At 30.4% G+C, this 22,313-nt stretch overlaps 1 protein-coding gene across 3 annotated transcripts in view; it reads left to right on the forward strand.

Annotated features, from left to right (window-relative positions):
- Positions 1-22,313, forward strand: part of LOC130896709 (four and a half LIM domains protein 2) — a 111,546-nt gene that overhangs the window by 3,364 nt on the left and 85,869 nt on the right. Inside the window, exons 1-2 of one of the 3 annotated variants that reach the window (XM_057804977.1) lie at positions 1,978-2,213; positions 2,717-2,802. In XM_057804977.1, coding sequence (XP_057660960.1) covers positions 2,073-2,213; positions 2,717-2,802 — 227 coding nt within the window. In that variant the 5' untranslated portion in view covers positions 1,978-2,072. Of the gene's footprint in view, positions 1-1,977; positions 2,214-2,716; positions 2,803-12,613; positions 15,176-22,313 lie in introns of those variants that run through there. The other 2 variants (XM_057804978.1, XM_057804979.1) reach the window with 2 other exon arrangements.

The raw sequence follows: 22,313 nt of genomic DNA on the forward strand, positions 1-22,313 counted from the left end.
ATTATATTCTTCGAAATATGAATCACCGCGTGGTGCCGAAAACGAAACGTATTGTCAAATCTATTAGTCGCCCATAACCATATTTGAACTGGAAATAAATGTAATTCATGACGTCAGATTATCGAAATGTGATTATATAAACCCGTATAAATCGTGAATACATCTTATTACAAAAAAAATAATAAGAACTTTGTTGATATGAGTTAAAATGTGTCATTATTGTATCAATCATTATAATGTAATATCTCTTAACGAAATGATAAGAATATTGTTATATCAGAACAACGTTGCCAGATTTTGAGAGTAATATGGAAATTGAAAGAATGTAAAATTACAAAGATACTTATAATTAAGTAATAAGGAAAATATAACATTCAAGTAAGATGAATTATTTGAATATCCTCTATTTCCGAAGTTTCTTATATTTAAAATAATAAATTTCATGTTACCACTCACCACATCCCAAAGTACAGGGTAGTTTTGTTGTATATTACCTTTCTATATTCATATGGGATAGGGTGGACAACAGATTTTTGTGTAAACTTAAGTTTTTAGCCCACATTTAGAGAATTTACATCATTGTTCAATTTTAAAGATGAAAAATTATTTTTGAACGTACTGTCTCTAAAAATTTATTCACATAATTCTTGGGGTCTGAATACTGATTTGATTCGATCCAAATTACAAAAAACAGCCGGGTTTATATAGTATTGGGTTAAATTTAAAAATTGATGTCTTTTGAACGACAGTACATTAATTTTTATTATGTTTGATGTATGTCTAACGATTCAAAAACAATACAAATATGTCGACTTACGTGGAACAGAATTTATATCTCTTAGGTCATCGATCGTTTCGTGGTTTTCGCGCGGATTTTACTACGTCGCTATGGCAACGTCGTCTATAGATCTTATTGGTCAATAACGATCATGTAGAGTATCGATTTTAATGGTGGTACCATGTGGTAGCGCAGGGTCGGCTCAAGGAATAAAATTCACTTATATAAAAGTAATATAAAATGTTTTTTGTTGAAATTATTTCAATAATATCTTATCAAAAACATACAAGAGATACTGCAACAAACAAATACCTTTCGTTTATCTTATCGCATCAATAAATCAATAAGTCGTTGTCTGTTATGTTTCTTTTGAAATTTTTATTGGAATAAATATGTAAACCATTCTTGATGATATTATATATTGTAAAAAATTAGTTTTATTTCATTATAAATAGAACACCCTATATTATGAAATGCGACATAGTATTTTTACTAAACTTCAACAAGGACTATAAAAATGTAAAATCGAAGATCTTATCGTGACTTTTTTATTTTTGGAATTAATCGAATGTTGATGAAAATGATGATTACGTTTCTTTTGGAAAACATTTTAATATCGAACAAAGCGACCATAAAAATTGTTACCTTAATGAAACCGAAACAAAACGTAGGTGTAAGAACTCGTCAAGGAATAATCTACACTATCATTCAAAAGTGCACACCTAAAAACCTCATACGAAGCAATTGATTCGTATGTGGCACCCTTTTGGCATTTAACTTTTATCTAAATATTAATGTGTTAAACTTTAAGTCCGCTTCTGATTTCGTTATTGTCTTCTTTGTATTTTTTGAGTTTTCAAGGTACAAAAAAAATTTTTTTTGAGTTTTCAAGGTACAAAAAAAATTTTTTTTGGGATTTTAGACACTTTTGGACACTAAACACACTTCTATAAATCAATATTGACTTTTTTCGTATTAAATTGATTATAATGTGATATAATAAAATACCTTTTTTGTTTCAACATTTAATCCACTTTTTTTTTTCAATTCCTCGTATAAATTCGTCCTAAATCTACTAAAATATAATTTTATACCAAATACTCATTTGTATAAAGTAATTTTTCGTAAAATCGCTTTTATATTTAATAATTTTAACAATTTAAAAACACTTGTTTCAAGGTTCACAACTTTTGATTACGATAGTACTAGATAAAACTCTCTTGACGAGATTTCGGTTTCGGCAAAGGTTTCGCTTTTTGTTCTCGCCTTCTCTTAGTCGTAGTTCAAATCAACCATGTCCGGTTACAGTATTTCGCATACACGTTTAAATTTTTCCTCGAAATATAACGAAGAGGATTTCAAATCAAGGGGATTTTCGAAAAACGATCAGTTTGGTGATAATGAAATTTTAAGTTTGTGGGAATTCGGTGGAGGGGTGAGTCCGCTATGATTTTTCATAATATAGTGTGTCCTAAAAATAAAAATCATTTGTAACCGCATAAGTAACATATAAATCGTAGAGGCTTTGGTAAAATCGTAAATTATAGGAATTATTCGTAGGTAAAAAGATTCACTGCTAAAATGTCCAAAATAAATTCCCAAGATGGTCACTAGAGGGCGAAACAGGTTTTTCACGTGAATCTAGTAGATATACCAAAAAAATTATAATAATTTTTGGTTTCCACACCTTTTTACGTAAAATGAAGTTACGGGGGATGAAATTTTTTTTTTCAAATTCACACACATAACTCTAAAATAATTAAACATATTAACAAAACGCAATATTTTATGGAAAAATTGAATAATATACTTATATTATATTCTCAAATATCAAATTAGGACCAAATAAACGTCATTCAAAGCTTCCCATAAAAAACTTTCAAGTAAAGTTGTACCACACTGTATGAAACCCTGGATTTTCATTCTTATTTTATTCAGGGTGTTCAAATCAAAGAAGCTGATATTGGACAACCTTGTACGGAATGCAGTAAATGTATAGAAGGCTATGAACCGCATAAATGGAGGTAAGTCAAATTTTAATTTGTACTATATTTAAAAAATATTAAAATCAGTACGTGTCCCTGCAAGTATGCAACATATCCAACATAAATGCATTATCGGTTATCTAACTGAACGTGAGTGTGTGAGATTTATATTATCTCTATTCTTCTTTTTTATCGTCTGCCGTTATACGGCTGACTATCGGTCATCTCAACGATCCCTACGTATCAGGCAACCATCATTACAAGTTCCATAATTTTTTGCATTTATAAGTTAAAGTAATAAATGATACTTTCATTATAATTTTATTTGAATTGGAAATGTTTTTATACCAAATCGATTTATTTAAAATTCAAATATATGGTTTTTCTTTATACATTAATAGAAACAAAAATGTTTGACACGTTTCTGACAAGGCGGTTTATCGATGCAGCCGAGGATCCATATTGTTGATATTGATCAATTTTTATTGTGAAATTAATTTTTTCACTAAAATTGAATATTGTGCAATAAACAAATATAATTTTCATTTTTATGATGATATTATTGAAATTTTTAATTGTGCAGGTCAGTGAAACAACTGTGTTTATATACAGGTGATAACAAAATTATATATCGAGATCCCAATAATAATTTATTTGGAAACTATTTTACGTAAGTAATTTTGAAGGGAAATAAAACATCTATTAATATAGTAAAGTGTATAAAATTGAGGTTATTTAATTAGATTTATGTAATATTTTTGTTAAGCAGTTGGGTGCTTGAAGACGTAAAACAATAAATTCTGGCATCCTTCCACTAATTGTATAAAATTAATGTTTCATAAACCAATTAAGTTGAGGGAATAAATAGATATATGGAGTGTGTAGGTATATTGGAAACTTTATTTTTAAAAATTACAGATTTATTAAACTGACGTATTTATATGATTTTGATCACTAATTTTGTATTTCCACGTTAATTTGATAATAATATATGAAATATAGTTTTAGATAATGATAATACATACAGAGTGGGAGGAAATTTACATACAAACAAGTTTACATTAATTTATTTACGATGTATACAGGGTGGGAGGAAATTCCATGTTTCAGTATAAACTAAAATCGATGTAAAGTAGAATTTTGATAACAACATAGAAAATATAGAGATACAAAATGATAATACATACCGGGTGGTAGAAAATTTTATACAAAAAAGTTTACAATATATACAGGGTGGGAGGAATTTCAGTGTTTTAGTATAAGCTAAAATTGACGTCGAGTAGAATTTTGATAATAATATATGATATATAGTTATACCAAATGATAATACATACAGGGTGGCTAAAAATTACATACCAACAAGTTTATATGAATTGATTTACGATGTATACAGGGTGGGAGGAAATTGAATGATTTCTCATAAGCTAAAATCGATGTAGAGTAGAATTTTGATAATAATATATGAAATATAGTTATACTAAATGATAAAACAAACATACAGGGTGGCTAAAAATTACATAAAAACAAATTTATATTAATTAATTTACAATACATTGAAATCCTTAATTTTTCATGATCTCAACGTATTTTATCGTTATTTGATTTATTGATAATGACGATTACGTCAAAGAAAATAATTTAGATTGTACCGTTAATCGTAATTTACGTGAATTCTTGCAATTATTTTTGGGATTCTGTAAATTTTCACGTCGCGTTGGTGAATAATCTAAATACCACGTGATTTAGGTAAACTTAAGATTAAATTATGATTGTATGAAACATTCCGTACTATACGAACTTTCTTACATGAATAATTTTATGTATACAGATTGTCTCATCGTAAAGGACGCATTTCTATCTTGCGTTTTTGTACGATTTTTAATTGTATTTTTATTTTAATATCAACTGAAATATTTTCTTCGACACATGTACTAGTTTTTTTTTTAAATTTCACTCAGAAGGAGCCAAAATTTGTTTCTTTTTAGTATTTTACAGCGTTCTTTGCCGCATCCCGCATTTTTCTATCAATCTAATCGTTTTCCTGGATAGTTTCTTATCATATTTCGTTCAATTCCTTGCTTCCTTCATGTCCTTGAGGGTTTTCTTCTATTCTGCGGTTGATTTTTCTTGAACATCTACGTTATTTTAGTACCTAAACGTTGTTTATTACTTGTTGTAAGTACAACAAATTGATATTAACCGGCTAGAGGTCACGTGACTTTTAAAGGGATCTCTAATTCAATATACATGTTATAAATGACTTTTGAAGGTCAAAAGTCGTATAGAACATTAAGTAAATCCAATTATTATATAACCGGACTAGAAATAGAAGGATAATTCAGTAATTGCTTCATATTTTTCAATATAACTGTTCTAATAGATTACAGGGTATGTACGGAAAATAATGCGTCACGTTTTTCCGAAGCTAGCGCGTAAGGATAGGTTTTGATCGGGCTGCAGTGCGCCCTGAACTTCTGTTTTTTCTAAATCAGAATGAAGCAGCGGTTTTGCGCGAGAAAAAGCCAGCGGAAACTCGTAATGCGTTTGAGGAAAACTGTCTTTTGAAATCCAGTCGGATGAATAGGTTGAAAACGTTCCGAATTTCTGTCACTCGGACGAACCGTTAGTCCTAAGGTTTTTTAGAAATTTCACCCGACAAAAAACGATATTAGCGTCTTCCCACAGAAGGCTTACAGCTTTAATCTCGCTTTGTAATTTTTCCTTTGGGACCTTGTGCTCAAGAGATAGCGGAAAACAAAATTTTTAGCTCCTATATCTGATTTTGAAATCAGATGTTTAAGGTTTGTCTGAACTTGAAAACTGTGTTGCTGAAATGGTTTTTATAAAATTGAGGCTGTCCGATCACTTGAAAATTGTAAGTTGAGGTCATTAAATTTTTGTCTGCTGTCAAATTGATCAGGTTTTCTCCTAAATCAGCATATTTACTTTCCGGAAACTCTAAAACTGAGTCAAAAAGTAAATAGAATCTTGATAAACATGCGCCCTTCGACAACCAGCGTACTTCGGGATAAAACAGCAGCTGCTAGATGTTGTTGATAACACAGTGAATTGCAGTTATCTCTTTTAAGATGCCTCAACAATCCACGATATTGCCCGACCATAGCAGAAGTTCAATCTGTTGCCAACGAAATAAAGTTTGTGAATGGAATCGATTTACTTTTCGAAAGTTTAAAAGCAAATTACGTCACTGGTCACCATAAGATCGATTCACTTTTCTCTATGCAATTTTGCAGTTCATGCAAGATTGCAGGCACATATATCAGAAATTGTGAACGAGAGTTGTGGATGGGATAGGAAATAGAGGAAACAACGCCCTCTAGCAATCGCGGTGCTAATTAAATTACTTAGAATTTTTATTTTTTTTACTGTTGGACAAAAGTTCTTCGAAATAACGTTAAGTTTATGGAAATCGGATAAGCAGAACCGGACTTACAGGACTTTTTTTATAAAAAGTTTCCCACTCTCCCCCACCTCTTATTTGAAGAGATAGAATAAAACTTGTGTATGAAAATTACGCAGAATTCATTGCAAGTAACAGTCACTGAACTTCTTAAAATATGATTTGCCTTTATTGATAGTAAAGTTAAGCCAATATTTTAGTTATTCACTATCGAAACCAAATACTCCCGCTTACGATTGTGGAACCCCATTTTTTGTCTCGCTCCCCGTCGAGTCTCTCGTACACTATTGGTGGTTTACCTGAATGAAATAACGGCGTTAGAAGAAAAATTCTCGCCGTTTATACAAGATATCTCGAAAGAGAATAAAGATATGCCATTTTCGGTATTTTTAATGAAATAGATGAAACAACGCTCTCTAGCAATCGCGGTGCTAATTAAATTACTTAGAATTTTTATTTTTTTTACTGTTGGACAAAAGTTCTTCCAAATAACGTTAAGTTTATGGAAATCGGATAAGCAGAACCGGACTTACAGGACTTTTTTTATAAAAAGTTTCCCACTCAACCCCATCTCTTATTTGAAGAGATAGACTAAAACTTGTGGAATAAAAAATGCGCAGAATTTGTTGGAGAATTAGATTATTGTATATAAAGTACCACTTGATTGGGTAAATTTTAAGAAATTTAACTTTTTTAATTTTAAATTTTGAAATCCGCCCTCTAGTGGTGGAATTGTAAAAATAATTTCCACCCGTTTCTCGAGATTATTTTTGTTACAATATATTTTCCCCCGAAGCTGTAATATAATCGATTCCGATAGGTTTTTTGAAAATTTCTCAATATTTAATTTTTAAAAACTAAAATTAGTTTTTAACCAAGCAGTACAGAAATTTTTTATTTTTAACAAGAGTCTTTTCACGCTGGGACTTGTAAGACGCTCCGTATAATAAATTTGAATGTTTCAAGAGTTGACTTTATTTCAAAATTGCCCCATTTCTGAAATAAATTCATAAATTTCGTTTTAATAAATCTAGCAATTAATATGTCGACGATACACATTTTCTTAGATAGAAACCCAGAAAAACAAATCAAATTTGTAATAACATTGTTTACATAGATGATTAAACTGACCAATAAAGTACTTAGCGATGAATTCCTCAGAGATCTAACGAGTTTGGAACACGATACCTTTTCCGTTCAAATTCGTTTGAGATTGGGAGTGTCGATCCATGGAAATTTCCACGACCTTTTTAGGAAATTAGATAAAAGCCGTCCCGTCCAACCCTGTCGATTTAGATTCAAAGGATACCGTGTTTCGTGCTCTATAAATAGAGCTATTAACACCCCTACATAATAGCGTTTTTGTCATTTTATTGACATTATTTATATTTATTTCCATGGTCGATATGTCTTCTATAGCCTCATTAATATTTTTAATTTCAAATCCATGAGATATTTCAATCCATTATAAATCGGTATGTATCTTTATTAGTAGATACTAAAGGGGATATAACTATACCGAAACGTTATGACGATTGGGTATTAACTACTGTGTCAATTTAGATTATTCTTTAATAATTAAATAACCGTACTAAGTTTTGGATTAGTAACTGGTTAAAAAAACAATAAACTTGCTCATCAATTACATCAAATCATGATCGGTGCCGTTAGATGGCGTGCGGCTGTTTATCCGTCACAATAATTTCTTCAATCTTGAGTATTGATTTCTCTTACGAAGTCTTTCATGCAGCTCCGATTTATTTGAAATTTTGACAGATAGGTGTGTATCCAAAAAGCGAGATCTACATGGTGCCGAAGTGTGAAACACCCCGGGGGGGATGCCACACCTTTTCGGGGGTGGAAAATTTTTCACTCAAAATAACCCCAGAAATCGAAATATCAGCAAATTTAAAGTAAAGAATGTTAAATGTAGTTTTTTCGCCAGATCGATAGTTTTTGAGTTATTCAATCAATTGAAAAATACGTCAAAAAAACGCATTTTCAATAGTTTTTTACGTATAGCTTTGTAATGATGCTTTTTATCGAAAAAAGTGTAATGAACAAAAATGAAGCTTACAAAAAAACAAAGAAAATAAGCTACATTAAAAGATCTTAATATTCTACCTAAAGCAAGTTATGGATACTACAAAAGTTAGTTTTACGTAATTGAGAATTTAACCTCAAATAACTGGAAAAGGGTTCATTTTTCAATAAAAAGTCGTAGGATACTTTTTAAAGAGCTTAAAAAGACCTTTGAAATGACCACTGATAAAAGTCGTTTCGACTAAAATTTCAGTGAGATATGATGTAAAATAGTTGAAGCTAAAAAAAAATTGCATTAAAAATACTACCATTTCATTGAAAATCAAAATTAAACTTACTCCTTGCGCCAAATACTTTATTTGGATGTTATTTACGGCATCTGAAAGTTTGGCTGATTAGAAATGTATAATTTTGAAAAAATGAACATTAAATAATACTTTTTTTTTTGATTTTTCAAAAAATTTTCTTTTGCTCATTTTTTCTCCATAACTTTAAGAGATACAAAAACAAATGAACAGTCAAATTAAAGCATTTTGTATGACGACTATTTTGCTTTTTTTATTTTTTTTGTAGCATTAAAATTGACGGAGTTATAACCAAATTAATCTGTCACTATAGTGCGAGGATTGCTTATCCGCAGCTCTTTGACCCCTTATTAATAAAATATGGAGGGTTTCAAGCCCTTCTAACACACATAGGTTTGTAGCCCTGAAAATTACCTTTAAAATGGTTTTTTGTAGGATGTGATAGCTTCAAAATTAAAAGAGTTAGATAAAAAATAAGAATTTGAATTTTTTTTATGAATTATAGGATGTGAAAAAGTTTCAAATTTTGGCACACGGATTTTTTCTGTTGCCTGTAGGTACATTTAAGAGTACCAAGAGGTAAAGGGGTGGTTCTTAAAGGGTGTCAGGGTGTAGACAATTGAAAATTACTTCAAGTAGAGACAAAGGGGTAGTTTTTAAGGGTTGAATAATGAAAATTAATAACCACTTGAATTTTATTAAAATGCTATGAATTTTTCACAGTAAAAATGATATTGCAATGTTTTAAATCGTTTTTTTTTTCTATATTATTTTCATTAAAAGGGTAGTTTTTCAAGATTTTCAAGGGTTGATACTATTTATGCTGTATAAACGAAAAACATTTGAATCGAAAAAAGTTTTATGCTTATATTGCACTCTATATTTTTTGATTGTAGCCGAAAGTCTCCTACGAGTTCAGTAGTTCATTTTCCGTTCAGTCGAAACGTTCGTTTTCCAAAATGTTGCCAATAATGTCGTCTAGTGAGATGCTGGGTGTCGGTCGACAATTTCGCGGCCAACTTTGGCTCATATAAAAACAGCAAAACTCTGATGCACCCACTACCGAATCGATTTCGTAAACGCCCAACAATTTCCATGCCGGGATTCTTCCTAAACAAAATCGATTTTTAAATCGATACGGATCGTAACCTAAAGAATCGATTCTTGAAAAATCGAGTCCTGAAATATCGATTTTTAAAAACACAGTAATATTACGAGAACGAGGAAATAATTTTATGGTTTTCACCAAAACTAATGTCGATTTTCAAAGGCGTAATTTCGATTCAGTACAGCATATCGATTTAATGATCGTAGGAATCGATTCTTCGATTAAACGAAACATACAGGTGCGCCATCTACACCGTGTGCCACGATTATATTTGAATCGTCCTCGTATCTATAAAAATTTAGCGTCGCCCTCGTAATTAGTATTTTTTGACTTATAGACGGAATCTAATATTACTATTAGATAAAAAATTAATATAATTTATATAACTTCCAATGTTTTGATTGTTTTTGGCAGCCGCACAAAGAAAATCTGGTATTTAAATTTATGAAACGACCAAGTGCCAATTACAGACTATTTACAAAAAATGTATTTTAATGTTTTAATGTTTTTCGTCATATATTATCAATTTAAACAACTAGATTCAATCATTTCTATTGATTAGAAAGAAATTTCAACTTTTTATAGACGATGACTCGTAAATTAGAATTAGAAAAAAATTTTTATGAACGATTCGTTCATGCCTGGAGGAATTTAATGGTATCAGGGAAATTTGCCAAACAATTAATGTTCCAGGAGTATTTATAATCAAATTTTCATCTATAGGTGGGTAAAATAATAATATTTTCTATAGTAGCATACCAAAATTGTATAGGGTGACTCATATTTTCAACTTTGATACCATGAAGGTAAAACCTAAGAATTTATGAACAGTATGATGGATCGCGTTGATCAAAAAAGTGCATTCGATTCGGGAAAACCCCAGAAAACTTTTACGAACAAAAATTATGAATAAAAAAAATTAAAACTGCGTTTATACATAGGTAAAATGCTTCTTGAATGGTTAAAAAATGTGAAGAATATAATTCGAAAATATTTTTGTACTACCTGGAGGTGTTCAAAGTAAATTAACAAAAATATGACGGCGATGACCTGCAAGTTACCTGGTGTTCGTCTTCTTCTTACGACGCCGTCTCCTTACGGAGTCTGGCGATCCGAATTGTCGCACGAGAAACTGCAGCTCTGTAGACGTATGTCCGAGCTATCTGCGCAAGTCTTTCAGCCATTTCGTCTATGGCCGATCGACCATTTTCTTTCGATCTTTCCTTTATATATCCTAGTGATCCATGGTCCAACTGTCGCTGTTTCAGGCTGAGGTTGCGGTTTACCAGAAGTGTCCTCATGTTGTTCAGAGTTTTCCGCGCTTGCTCAAGTACTCCGATTTTGAGTTTTGGGTAGCATTGCTGGTGCCCAGGTATCTTAGAGAGGACACTTGTTCAATGATCTTTCCATGGAGTCTTTGGATGGCGTTGTCGGTCGTCTGTTAAGTCCAAATCATCCCTTTCAGTTCATTCAATCGAATCGAATATTCTCTGTCGATCAGGTGCTGGCCAGAACGTACTACATTATCCAATAATATGTTTTTGTAGCCTTTCTTCGAAGTCTTCCCTTCCTACAAAATATCCCCAAACCATCACCAAGTTGCTGCCATGTTTTACAGTCGGTTATATCACATGGATCTAACAGTTCTTTCTTTGAACTGCACCCAATAACCTCAAACTCTTCACGCGTCTAAATTTTATGCTTAATTTTTATTTTAACGTTTTATAAAAGGTTTTTTTGTTGCCACCCTTTCAAAAAGGTAAGTTTCTTTTCACTGAAGAAGTATTCAAAGGTGGCTCCCCGGATTCATGGATCTCAGTTGCTATCTTTGGGTCTGTAAGTCATCGATTACGTTTACCGATTACTGGTAACTTCTCGCAATGATTTCGAAGCTTATTCCATTATATTTAAGATTCTAGTGAAAAAAATACAATTTCGTGTTTAGTTTTTTTGCCAATGACTACTATAGTTTATTTTTTCACTAATCAGATGCGTTATTTAATTTTAATATTATTTCTTGCTACTCAATTTGTTCTTCGAGTCCATGGGTTCAACACACACTGATATGATGACACGTTAATCTGAAAAACACCCTCGAAACTTTGTATTTCAAAAAAAAAACTGGATATTACAGGGTGGATCAGAATTTGCGTGCGGCAACATAATGTTCACTATCGATTTGTAATAAATAATTTGTTTATTAATATCGTAGTTATTGCTGATAAAATATTTATTATATACATTAAACCTATTTAATGAGTTATTTATTTATATATAAATAAATGTGGTTAATTGATTTTTGTTGTCGTTTCTGCACCAATATTTGTATAAAGCATCTAACTGTAATGTTAGTAAAAATTCCAAAATAAAATGATAAAAACAAAGAAAAAATAAATAGTTTTGGCATTATTGCGTTATTCATAGGAAAGAATTAAACAAAAACGTCGTCATTTTTCTTTATGAACGTCATTTATCTATGGAAATCATTTTGTTTAAATAAATCGTCATTCGTCTATGAAAATTGTTTTTTACTCAAACAAACTGCAATTTTTCTTTGCAAATCCTTTTTTTTTTCTTTAAAAAAAATCATCATTTGCCCTAAAAACCAACCGTCATTAGTATTTAGAATATATCTTTTTCAAAATAAACTATCAATTGTCGATGGAAATTCGTTTTTCACGAAGAAATCATCATTTCTCTATGGAAATTGTTCTTTTTTCGAAAATAAACCGTTATTTGTCAATGGAAATTGTTCCTATTCAAAAAAATCGTCATTTGTTGTACGAAAACTGTCTTTTCTGAAACAAACCTTCATTTTTTTGTGAAAGTTTTCTTTTTAAAATCGTCATTTGCCTAAGCAAATTGTTTTTACCAAAATAACCCGCAATTTGTCTATGAATATAATGTTATGTAACAGTAAACTGTTATTTGTCTATGCAAATAGTTTTCTTTTCAAAATAGACAGTTATTTGTCTATGGGATTTGTTGTTTTTTCAAAATAAACCTTCATTTGTCGATGAAATTCGTTTCTCATGAACAAACCGTCATTTGTCAATGAAAATTGTTCCTATTTAAAAAAATCGTCATTTGTTTTTCGAAAACTGTCTGAAACAAACCTTCATTTGTTTGTGGAAGTTGTTTTTTTTTTCAAAGAACCAACAGTTATTTTTAACGACTGTCTTTTTATGAAACCAACATTTGTCTATGGAAATTGTTTTTTTTTCAAAAACAAACTGTTGTTAGCTTTTTCAGAATATGTCTTTTTTAAGAGAAACTCATTGTCTATGACAATTTTCGTAGAAAAATTGTGTTTTGTTAATGGAAATTGTTGTTTTCTCAGAACAAACCGTCATTTATCTATGGAAACTAATTTTTTATTAAAATCTCCGTCAGTTGTTATTAAAGGCTGTTTTTTTCTGAGAAACACCGTCATTTGTCTATGGAAATTGTTTCCTTTTCATAAACAAAAATTATTCTTTTTCAAAAAAATCGTCATTTCATTTTCAAAGACTGTCTTTTTCTGAAACATCCTTCAGTTGTTTATAGAAATTGTTTTTTTTTTTCAAAAAAACCGTCATTTGTCATTGAGAACTTGGAGTTTTCAAAAGGAAACCGTCATTTGTTTATATAATTTCTTTTTCAAAAAACAAATCGTCATATATCTATGGAAATCGTTCTTTTTGCAAATCAAAACGTCATTTGTCTATGGATTTTTTTTTCAAAAAAACAAACAGTTATTTTTAACGACTGTTTTTTTCTGAAACCAATATTTGTCTATGGAAATTGTTTTTTTTTTCAAAAACAAACTGTTGTTAGCTTTTTCAGAATATGTCTTTTTTAAGAGAAATTCATTGTCTATGACAATTTTCGTAGAAAAATTGTCTTTTGTTAATGGAAATTGTTCTTTTGTCAAAACAAACCGTCATTTGTCTATGGAAATTAATTCTTTATTAAAATCACCGTCAGTTGTTATTAAATGTCTTTTTCTGAAAAACACCGTCATTTGTCTATGGAAATTGTTTCCTTTTCATAATAAACAGTTATTTGTCTATGGGAATGGTTTTTTTAAAAACAAACTCAGTTTTATATGAAAATTATTCTTTTTCCAAAAAAATCGTCATTTCATTGTCAAACACTGTCTTTTTCTGAAACAAACCTTCAGTTGTTTATGGAAATTGTTTTTTTTTCTCAAAAAGAAACCGTCATTTGTTTGTATAATTTTTTTTTCAAAAAACAAACCGTCATTTATCTTCAAATAGAAACCGTCATTTGTCTATGGAAATTAATTTTTCATTAAAATCACCGTCAGTTGTTTTTCAAGGCTGTTTTTTTTTCTGGCAAAAAAAACCGTCATTTGTCTATGGAAATTGTTTCTTAAAAAAAATGTCATTTGTCTTTGATGACTGCCTATGGGAATTGTTTTTTTTTTAAAATAAACCGTAATTTCTCTATGAAAATTGTTTCCTTTTCATAATAAACAGTCGTTTGTCTATGGGAATCGTTTTTTAAAAAATAAACTGACTTGTCTATGGAAATTTTTCTTTTCCAAAAAAATCGTCATTTGTTTTTCAAAGACTGTCTTTTTCTGAAACAAACCTTCAGTTGTTTTTGGAAATTGTTTTTTTTTCTCAAAAAAAAACCGTCATTTGTCTTTGAGAACTTGGAGTTTCCAAAAAGAAACCGTCATTTGTTTGTATAATTTTTTTTTCGAAAATAAAATCGTCATTTGTCTTTATGAACTGTCTTTTTAAATAGAAACCCGAATTTGTGTAAGGGAATTGTTGTTTTTTAAAAAACAATTGATTTTGGAACAATTTTCTGATTGCATTTGTCCCACACTGTATGCAATGCAATGAACAGCGCTCATCAATATATTCGACTCACACTGTATGCGATTATCTTAACAATTGTTTAAATAGCTAAAAACCGTGAATTAGTATTGCATTTTCACAATTCAGTTATTGCAATAAAAAAAATTTCCTTTGAAATGAAAATTTCGCGCACACCGTCTTCTCTAAACCTTTCCCACCTCTTTCGCCAATCCCATGGCTTCTTATGATCTATTTCCTTCGCTTTCCGCGACGCGTTCACGTCAAGCAAACGGTTAAAAATTACCAGAGAGCCGCCAAATTTGAACGGTCGTTTGTTTACAAACAAAAACAAATCGCCTCACGGATACTTAATTCGATATACAATTAACAAATTTCGGAAAATTAGTGTTAGTACATTGTTATCTAATTTCCTATTTGATAAACCGTCGTCTGAGTCGGTTTCAGTGAACGATTACTTCTCATTATGAAAATAACTATTCCAAACGCGACTTGTCGTTTATAACTTTTGTCTGTCTGTGAGTGATCGGTGATTTTTGTTTTGTTTCCGAAACTACGGACTTGTTTTTGTTGTGATTATGTTTTCTAATGAAATTAGTGATGAGTTAATACCATGGACCGGACTCACCCTTGCTTGTATAAGGATTCTGCAATTATATTCGAAAGTTTTTCAATGGGATATTCAAGATATAAATAAAATAAGAGAGTAAGTTATATTATACTTGTAAAATAGTATACAGGGTTATTCGTAAAAAGTTGTAAATAGTTTATACAGAAAATGAAAAATACAGGGTGTTCTAAGTCGAAATGTTCAAATTCCTCTTCTATCATAAACTTAATTACGAATCTATAAATATGGAAATTTTATACGAGGGTTGCTACAATGGTTGTGATGTTATTTCTTCATATTCGCTCAGATTAAACATAAATTGCGAGATCCACGTTTTTCCACACCAAATGATGACAAAATGATTCGACAATTGGTTCATAATTTTTGATATCATTTGTCTATGTGAATTTTCGTAGAAAAAACCGTCATATGTCTATGGAATATTGTTTCTTTGAAAAAAAAACTGTCATTTGTCCTTAGAATATGTATTTTTGAAAATAAACCATAATTTCTCTATGGAAATTCGTTTTCCTTAATGAAACAGTAATTTATTTATGGAAATTGTTCTTATTTTCCAAAAAAAACATGAGTTCTTTTTATAGACTGTCTTTTTTTGAAACAAACCAACATTTGTCTATGGAAATTGTTTTTTTTCAAGCAAATCGTTGTTAGTCTTTAAAATATATCTTTTTTAAGATGAACTATTATTTTCTTATGGGAATTTTCGTAGAAAAAACCGTCATATGTTTATGGAAATTGTTCTTTTCCCAAAAACAAACCGTTATTTGTTTATGGAAATTAATTTCTTATTAAAATAACCTCAGTTCTTTTTAAATGCTGTCTTTTTCTGAAAAAAAAACCATCACTTTTCTATGAAAATTGTTTCTTTTTAAAATAAACTGTCATTTGTCTATGAAAATAGTTTCCTTTTCATAATAAACTATCATTTGTTTATGGAAATTGATTTTTGATTAAAATAGCCGTCAGTTGTTTTTAAATGATGTCTTTTTCTGAAAAAAAAAACCATCATTTTTCTATGAAAATTGTTTCTTTTTAAAATAAACTGTCATTTGTCTATGAAAATAGTTTCCTTTTCATAATAAACTATCATTTGTTTATGGAAATTGATTTTTGATTAAAATAGCCGTCAGTTGTTTTTAAATGCTGCCTTTTTCTGAAAAAAAAACCATCACTTTTCTATGAAAATTGTTTCTTTTTAAAATAAACTGTCATTTGTCTATGAAAATAGTTTCCTTTTCATAATAAACTATCATTTGTTTATGGAAATTGATTTTTGATTAAAATAGCCGTCAGTTGTTTTTAAATGCTGCCTTTTTCTGAAAAAAAAACCATCATTTTTCTATGAAAATTGTTTCTTTTTAAAATAAACTGTCATTTGTCTATGAAAATAGTTTCCTTTTCATAATAAACTATCATTTGTTTATGGAAATTGATTTTTGATTAAAATAGCCGTCAGTTGTTTTTAAATGATGTCTTTTTCTGAAAAAAAAACCATCACTTTTCTATGAAAATTGTTTCTTTTTAAAATAAACTGTCATTTGTCTATGAAAATAGTTTCCTTTTCATAATAAACTATCATTTGTTTATGGAAATTGATTTTTGATTAAAATAGCCGTCAGTTGTTTTTAAATGATGTCTTTTTCTGAAAAAAAAACCATCATTTTTCTATGAAAATTGTTTCTTTTTAAAATAAACTGTCATTTGTCTATGAAAATAGTTTCCTTTTCATAATAAACTTTCATTTGTTTATGGAAATTGATTTTTGATTAAAATAGCCGTCAGTTGTTTTTAAATGATGTCTTCTTTTGAAAAAAACCGTCATTTGTCTATGGAAATTGTTTCTTTTTAAAGAAAAACTGTCATTTATTTTTAAGAACTGTCTATGGGAATTGTTTTCTTTCTCAACATAAACCGTCATTTGTCTATGAAAATAATTTCCTTTTCATAATAAAGTGTTATTTGTCTATGGGAATTGATTTTTCAAAAATAAACTGTCATTTGTCTATGGAAATAGATTTTTTATTAGAATAACCGTTAGTTGTTTTTAAATGTTGTCTTTTTCTGAAAAAACCGTCATTTGTCCATGGAAATTGTTCCTTTTAAAAAAAACTTATTTATCTTTAAGAACACCCTATGGAAATTGTTTTTTTTTCAAATAAACCGTCCTTCGTCTATGAAAAAATTTCCTTATCATAATAAACAGTCATTTGTATATGGATATTGTACTTTTTCAAAAAAATCGTCATTTGTTTTTCAAACACTGTCATTTTTTGAGATAAACTTAAGTTTTTTTATGAAAATTTTTTTTTTATCAAAAAACAACCGTCTTTGAGAACTGTCTATGGGATTTATTTTTTTTTTCTTGAAAACAAGCCGTCATTTGTCTATGGAAACAAAAAAAAAACTGTCATTTGTCTTTGAGAACTGTCAATGGAAATTGTTTTTTTTTTAAAATAATCGTCAGTTGTTTTTAAATGCAGTCTTTTTCTGAAAAAAACCGTCATTTGTCTATGGAAATTGTTTCTTTTTAAAAAAAAACTGTTATTTGTCTTTGAGAACTGTCTATGGGAATTGTTTTCTTTCTCAAAATAAATCGTCATTTGTTTATGAAATAATGTCGTTTTCATAATAAACAGTCATTTGTGTAAGGAGATTGTTCTTTTTCAAAAAAATCGTCATTTGTTTTTCAAACACTGTCTTTTTATTGAAACAAACTTAGTTTTTTATGGAAATTGTTTTTTTTTCAAAAAACCAACCGCCTTCGAGAACTAATTTGTTTTTTCTTAAAAAGAAACCGTCATTTGCTTATATAATTTTTTTAAAAAAACAAACCTTCGTTTATCTTATTGAACTTTTGAATCAGAGTTACATCACCTTGATGGATCGTGTAACTAACGCCCTCTATGAGAGTCAGATATAGAACCAAATTACAATGTTGCCAGTAAAATTGTAAAAAACGAATATTTTTTTCAACGCCGTTTATTTCGATTACGAATGCGCTACGAAATTTTTTTACAAAAATTATTTTTTAATTTTCTACTTATTTTAGCGACGAGGTCACGTTTTTTTAAACACCCTGTATAATTTAAGCAAAATTATATTAAAACAAAGGTTGTTGTAATTTCGTTGAAATTGTTTATATATTTTTATTAAAATTTCAGTACTAATCTGACTTTGTTTGAAAATATAAAAGACTTAACTAATTTTATTTATTTAAATTCTTACAAAGAATTTGATAATTTTCCTTAACGTCATGTACGAACAATACGATAATGACTAATTGTGAATTAGACTAATTATTTTTTAATAATTTTATTATCAGATACAGTGGCGTTGACTAACAGATAGACTGCAAAGTTCGTAGGCTATATATAGGCAATATATAGTAGAAACGGTGATTAAACATCATCGACAATATTCATATCAATCAAATCTAAATTTCTGTCATTTCAATAGAAATAATAGTTATGACTAATATTCCGATGGTCGGACTTTTACGAATTGGTAATTCAGCTAGCTGTCAATTGAGTTGAAGTTCGAAATTCGTTGTTCCTTTCGGTCCATACGCATTCATAATATGTCCAACGCGTTCTTTTGAGATCTTTAGGATCTCAGCTATCTCAATTCGCTTCCCTTTAAGGTTATACAAAATATTTTTTTGCTATTGTCGTCAGTGACAGCTCTTTTGGGTGCTTCGCCTCGTTTAAACTTGGAAAACCTCGTCTCAACGGTTAGTTTTTCTGGGGCGAAGGTCGGACAATGTATACCAAGCCAAGCCTTGGCCTCCTTAGTGTTTTGTTTTTGTTTTAATAACACAAGAAGTTTAGTTTTATACATTTTTCCTAACTAACTACAATCTAAGTATTATAACTCATATACTAATAGTATGACAGCTGTCAAATTTATACAAATGACTTTTGAAGGTTAGGACTAACTGAAAATAATAAGGGAGTGCCATCTATGATTCAGTACTATGAAATTTTGCTTTGAAATGTTTTTATTAATTTATAATACACCGTGTATATCCAGTAGTGGTTAATCAGCAGCGACCATTGTTTTGATTAACATTTAGTTCACAGGAAATGACATATAAATATATGTAAAGGATTCATTATAATGCGTATATCTAGATGATAAAAATGCGGGTATAATAAGTAATTTTTGTTGTACTCATTTAAATAATGAAACTACCGAGCAATTATTGTTAACTTCTACTACGAACTGAGTAGATTCTGAGCAAAAAACATTTTGATTCAGTACTTTAGACAATTCGGTTTTATACGAAAAAGAATTCGGGGTCAAAATCTGGCGCTGTGCTGATGAGATCCTTTGTTAAAGCAACGGGACATGAAATGGAACTGAATATAAATAATACACCGAGACAAAAATTATGGTCTATAAATGGACAACACTTTCTGTATATATACAACCAAATTATCGTAATTCAACTGCCACGTATTTTATTTGTTTCAATTGCGTCTTCTTTTTTGTCATCACTTGTTAATAAAAAAAGAAATGTTTTGAAGTAACTGCTAATTGAAACGGAAATAAAACTTATGAAGTGTTTTTGGATTTTTATCAACACTGGATTGTTTATTTATTTATTTCAATGTTACCTCATGTGTTCACCGATTCTGACGGGTACGTCTAATTGAAAATAAAAAAAGAATCTCATTGACTGATTTAATGCTCTCCGGAACGATTCGTATATACAGTATGAGGCATTTAGATCGAGAACTTCCCCCGCGTCTTAAATGCGTAGAAATACAAAGTGTTTTCTTTTCTCGTGTTAGTTTATAACCCACTCTGTATTATATATAAACACAGTAGGAAAAAGAGTTTTGTCAAAAGCCTAAATGTTTTGGTGATTCAGCTGGTCAACATTCCATGGTTAACGTTTTTGTTCAGATCATCGTTGATCTAATTTTGATTGATGAAATGGGTTTTTAGCTTGTATCTCACCGGATCGCGCATTACTTTCTTCCCCCCTCTTTGTATGCGGAAGATACGACACCAATTGCTTCCGCCCCAGACAAAAATTCTCTCAACGTCCGATCCCAAAATCTCCTGAATCAATTCTCGGAAACTAATACCCGAATGACTTATACCTAAAAATGTCTTTGGGGATGTTTAGAGATTTGCAAACAAGCTGTTTATTTGAGAGTGAGATTCATCCACACTCTCGACCGATTTGAATGAGCGATTCTGTTTCGTCAATTCGCTACATACGTAGAAAAATCACTCACGCCTACTGCACCTAACCTAACCACATGTTCAAAAAGTTCTGAGCCGTCTAAATAACCGTACTATTGCATCACACTAAACCTTCTACGAAGAATTTCCCGAAAACTACATTGAATTGAATATCTGTCTCTCATAGAGGGATTTAGGTACGCAATTCATCAATTTGATCTAACTCCGAATGTTTTAACTTCGAATCATCTCAAAAGTTACCAAAACGTGTAATTTGAACGCATCAATCGCTTCTTCAGGTGTAGAAAAACTTTATCTATGATCTGCGATAATAAGAAGAAATAATTGGGTGTCAAATTTCAATGTCAGATTTGATATAGTGACATCAGTGTTGCCATATCTAAAAACTTAAGTAGCAAACCTCGTAATACGAATCAACAATCAACAGAGATCATTTTCAGTAGATGGAAAGACTAAACAAAATTATTATTGGATTGGGAAATGTATAATCTGCAATAAACAAGATGCATTTCAAACATCAATTAAATTCATTCGGTTTATACAAGATACACAAATAAAAATTTAAATATTATAGTCTCTATGATTTCGGGGCTATCAAATCCAACAAACGAAATCAATTTCGAAATCGAATCGAATTGATTGCTGATATTATGAAAATTATACGAGTAAACAAAAATTTCGGGTCTGTTTGTTATATTGTGATATAAATCTGATAAAAAAAAAACATTTTTTATTTACTAAAAGTTACTTAATACAATTTTCACTATTACTAACGTATATGTAATGAAAGGGGTGGCGAAATTTTACTGATAGTCAATTCCCTCGAGTAAGAAGAGAGCAGCGTGAACTGTGGGGCCTACTTTTGTGACCGATGGCCGTTTTTAGTATTCTTTGTGGTAAATGCATTGTCCACCTTCCTCTTTACTATCTCAATTGTCATTTTCATCAGAATTTGAACCAGTGGATTTGATATTTTCGATGATTTTCTATGTTTCTTCATCTCCCTCCACTTCAATGTGTCTCGGAACCCATTGGGGGGTAACTTGATTCGTCTTATTGAACTCAATCAACTTGTCCAGGTTCGAGAACTAAGGACCGCCACGTGGTCTAGTTTCGCTCAAAATTAACTTGAGAGTAGTTTGGATTCGTGCCGCAATAACTTGAGTGTAATTTCTAACAAAAACCTGGTTGATGATATCATGAAATCTCCGAAAGAACTAACAGACTTCATTTGGTGTCTTCTTGAACAAGAAACAATGATATAGCTATACTTAGGGGTTCGAATTACTTGGCCGAATAAAGAAAAAACAAAATATTTTTGAAACAAATATATCTATTTCATCTTCTTCATTGTTGGAAAATATTTGGCCACTGAGTCTTTTTTTTCAAGTCTGGGAACAGAATCCAGAGATCCAGGGGGCTAAATAGGGTGTGCGAAGTGGCAATTCGAACTTAAATTCATTATTTTGGCCATTGCATCAACATTTGTGTGAGATGAAGAAACTTGTAGCCAAATGCGGCAGTTTTTGCTCGATGTCTTGGCTCAAACGTTGCAATAAGTTCGCCGTTGATAATTTTTCCTTTTTCGAAATAGTCAATGATAATTATCCCACGCGAAACCCAAAAATCCGACGCCATGACCTTGCCTGCAGATGGAACGATCTTTGACTCATTTGGAAACGATTTTCTCTTCTCAGTAAATTGTTTTGTGAGCAAACGCGGCACCCATCTTGCGCACAGCTTTCTCATGTCAAAATTTTCAATTAATTAGCGATGTAAAATGTCTTATAACTCGCGCACTTCCAGTCGACGATCATCCAGTACCACTTGGTGGATTTTCATCAACATTTCACATCATTTGATCGACCATTACCATGCTGGTCGTCGCAGGTCACTGAAAACGTTTGCAATTGATGGTTTCCAAACAAAGTGGTACTTTTCAAGCAACGACCTCAATCTCTAGGTCAGGTCAAGTACTTCTGGGACTATCCTCGTATAA

This window comes from Diorhabda carinulata, chromosome 7 (assembly GCF_026250575.1).
Source record: "Diorhabda carinulata isolate Delta chromosome 7, icDioCari1.1, whole genome shotgun sequence".
Taxonomy (NCBI): Eukaryota; Metazoa; Arthropoda; class Insecta; order Coleoptera; family Chrysomelidae; genus Diorhabda; species Diorhabda carinulata.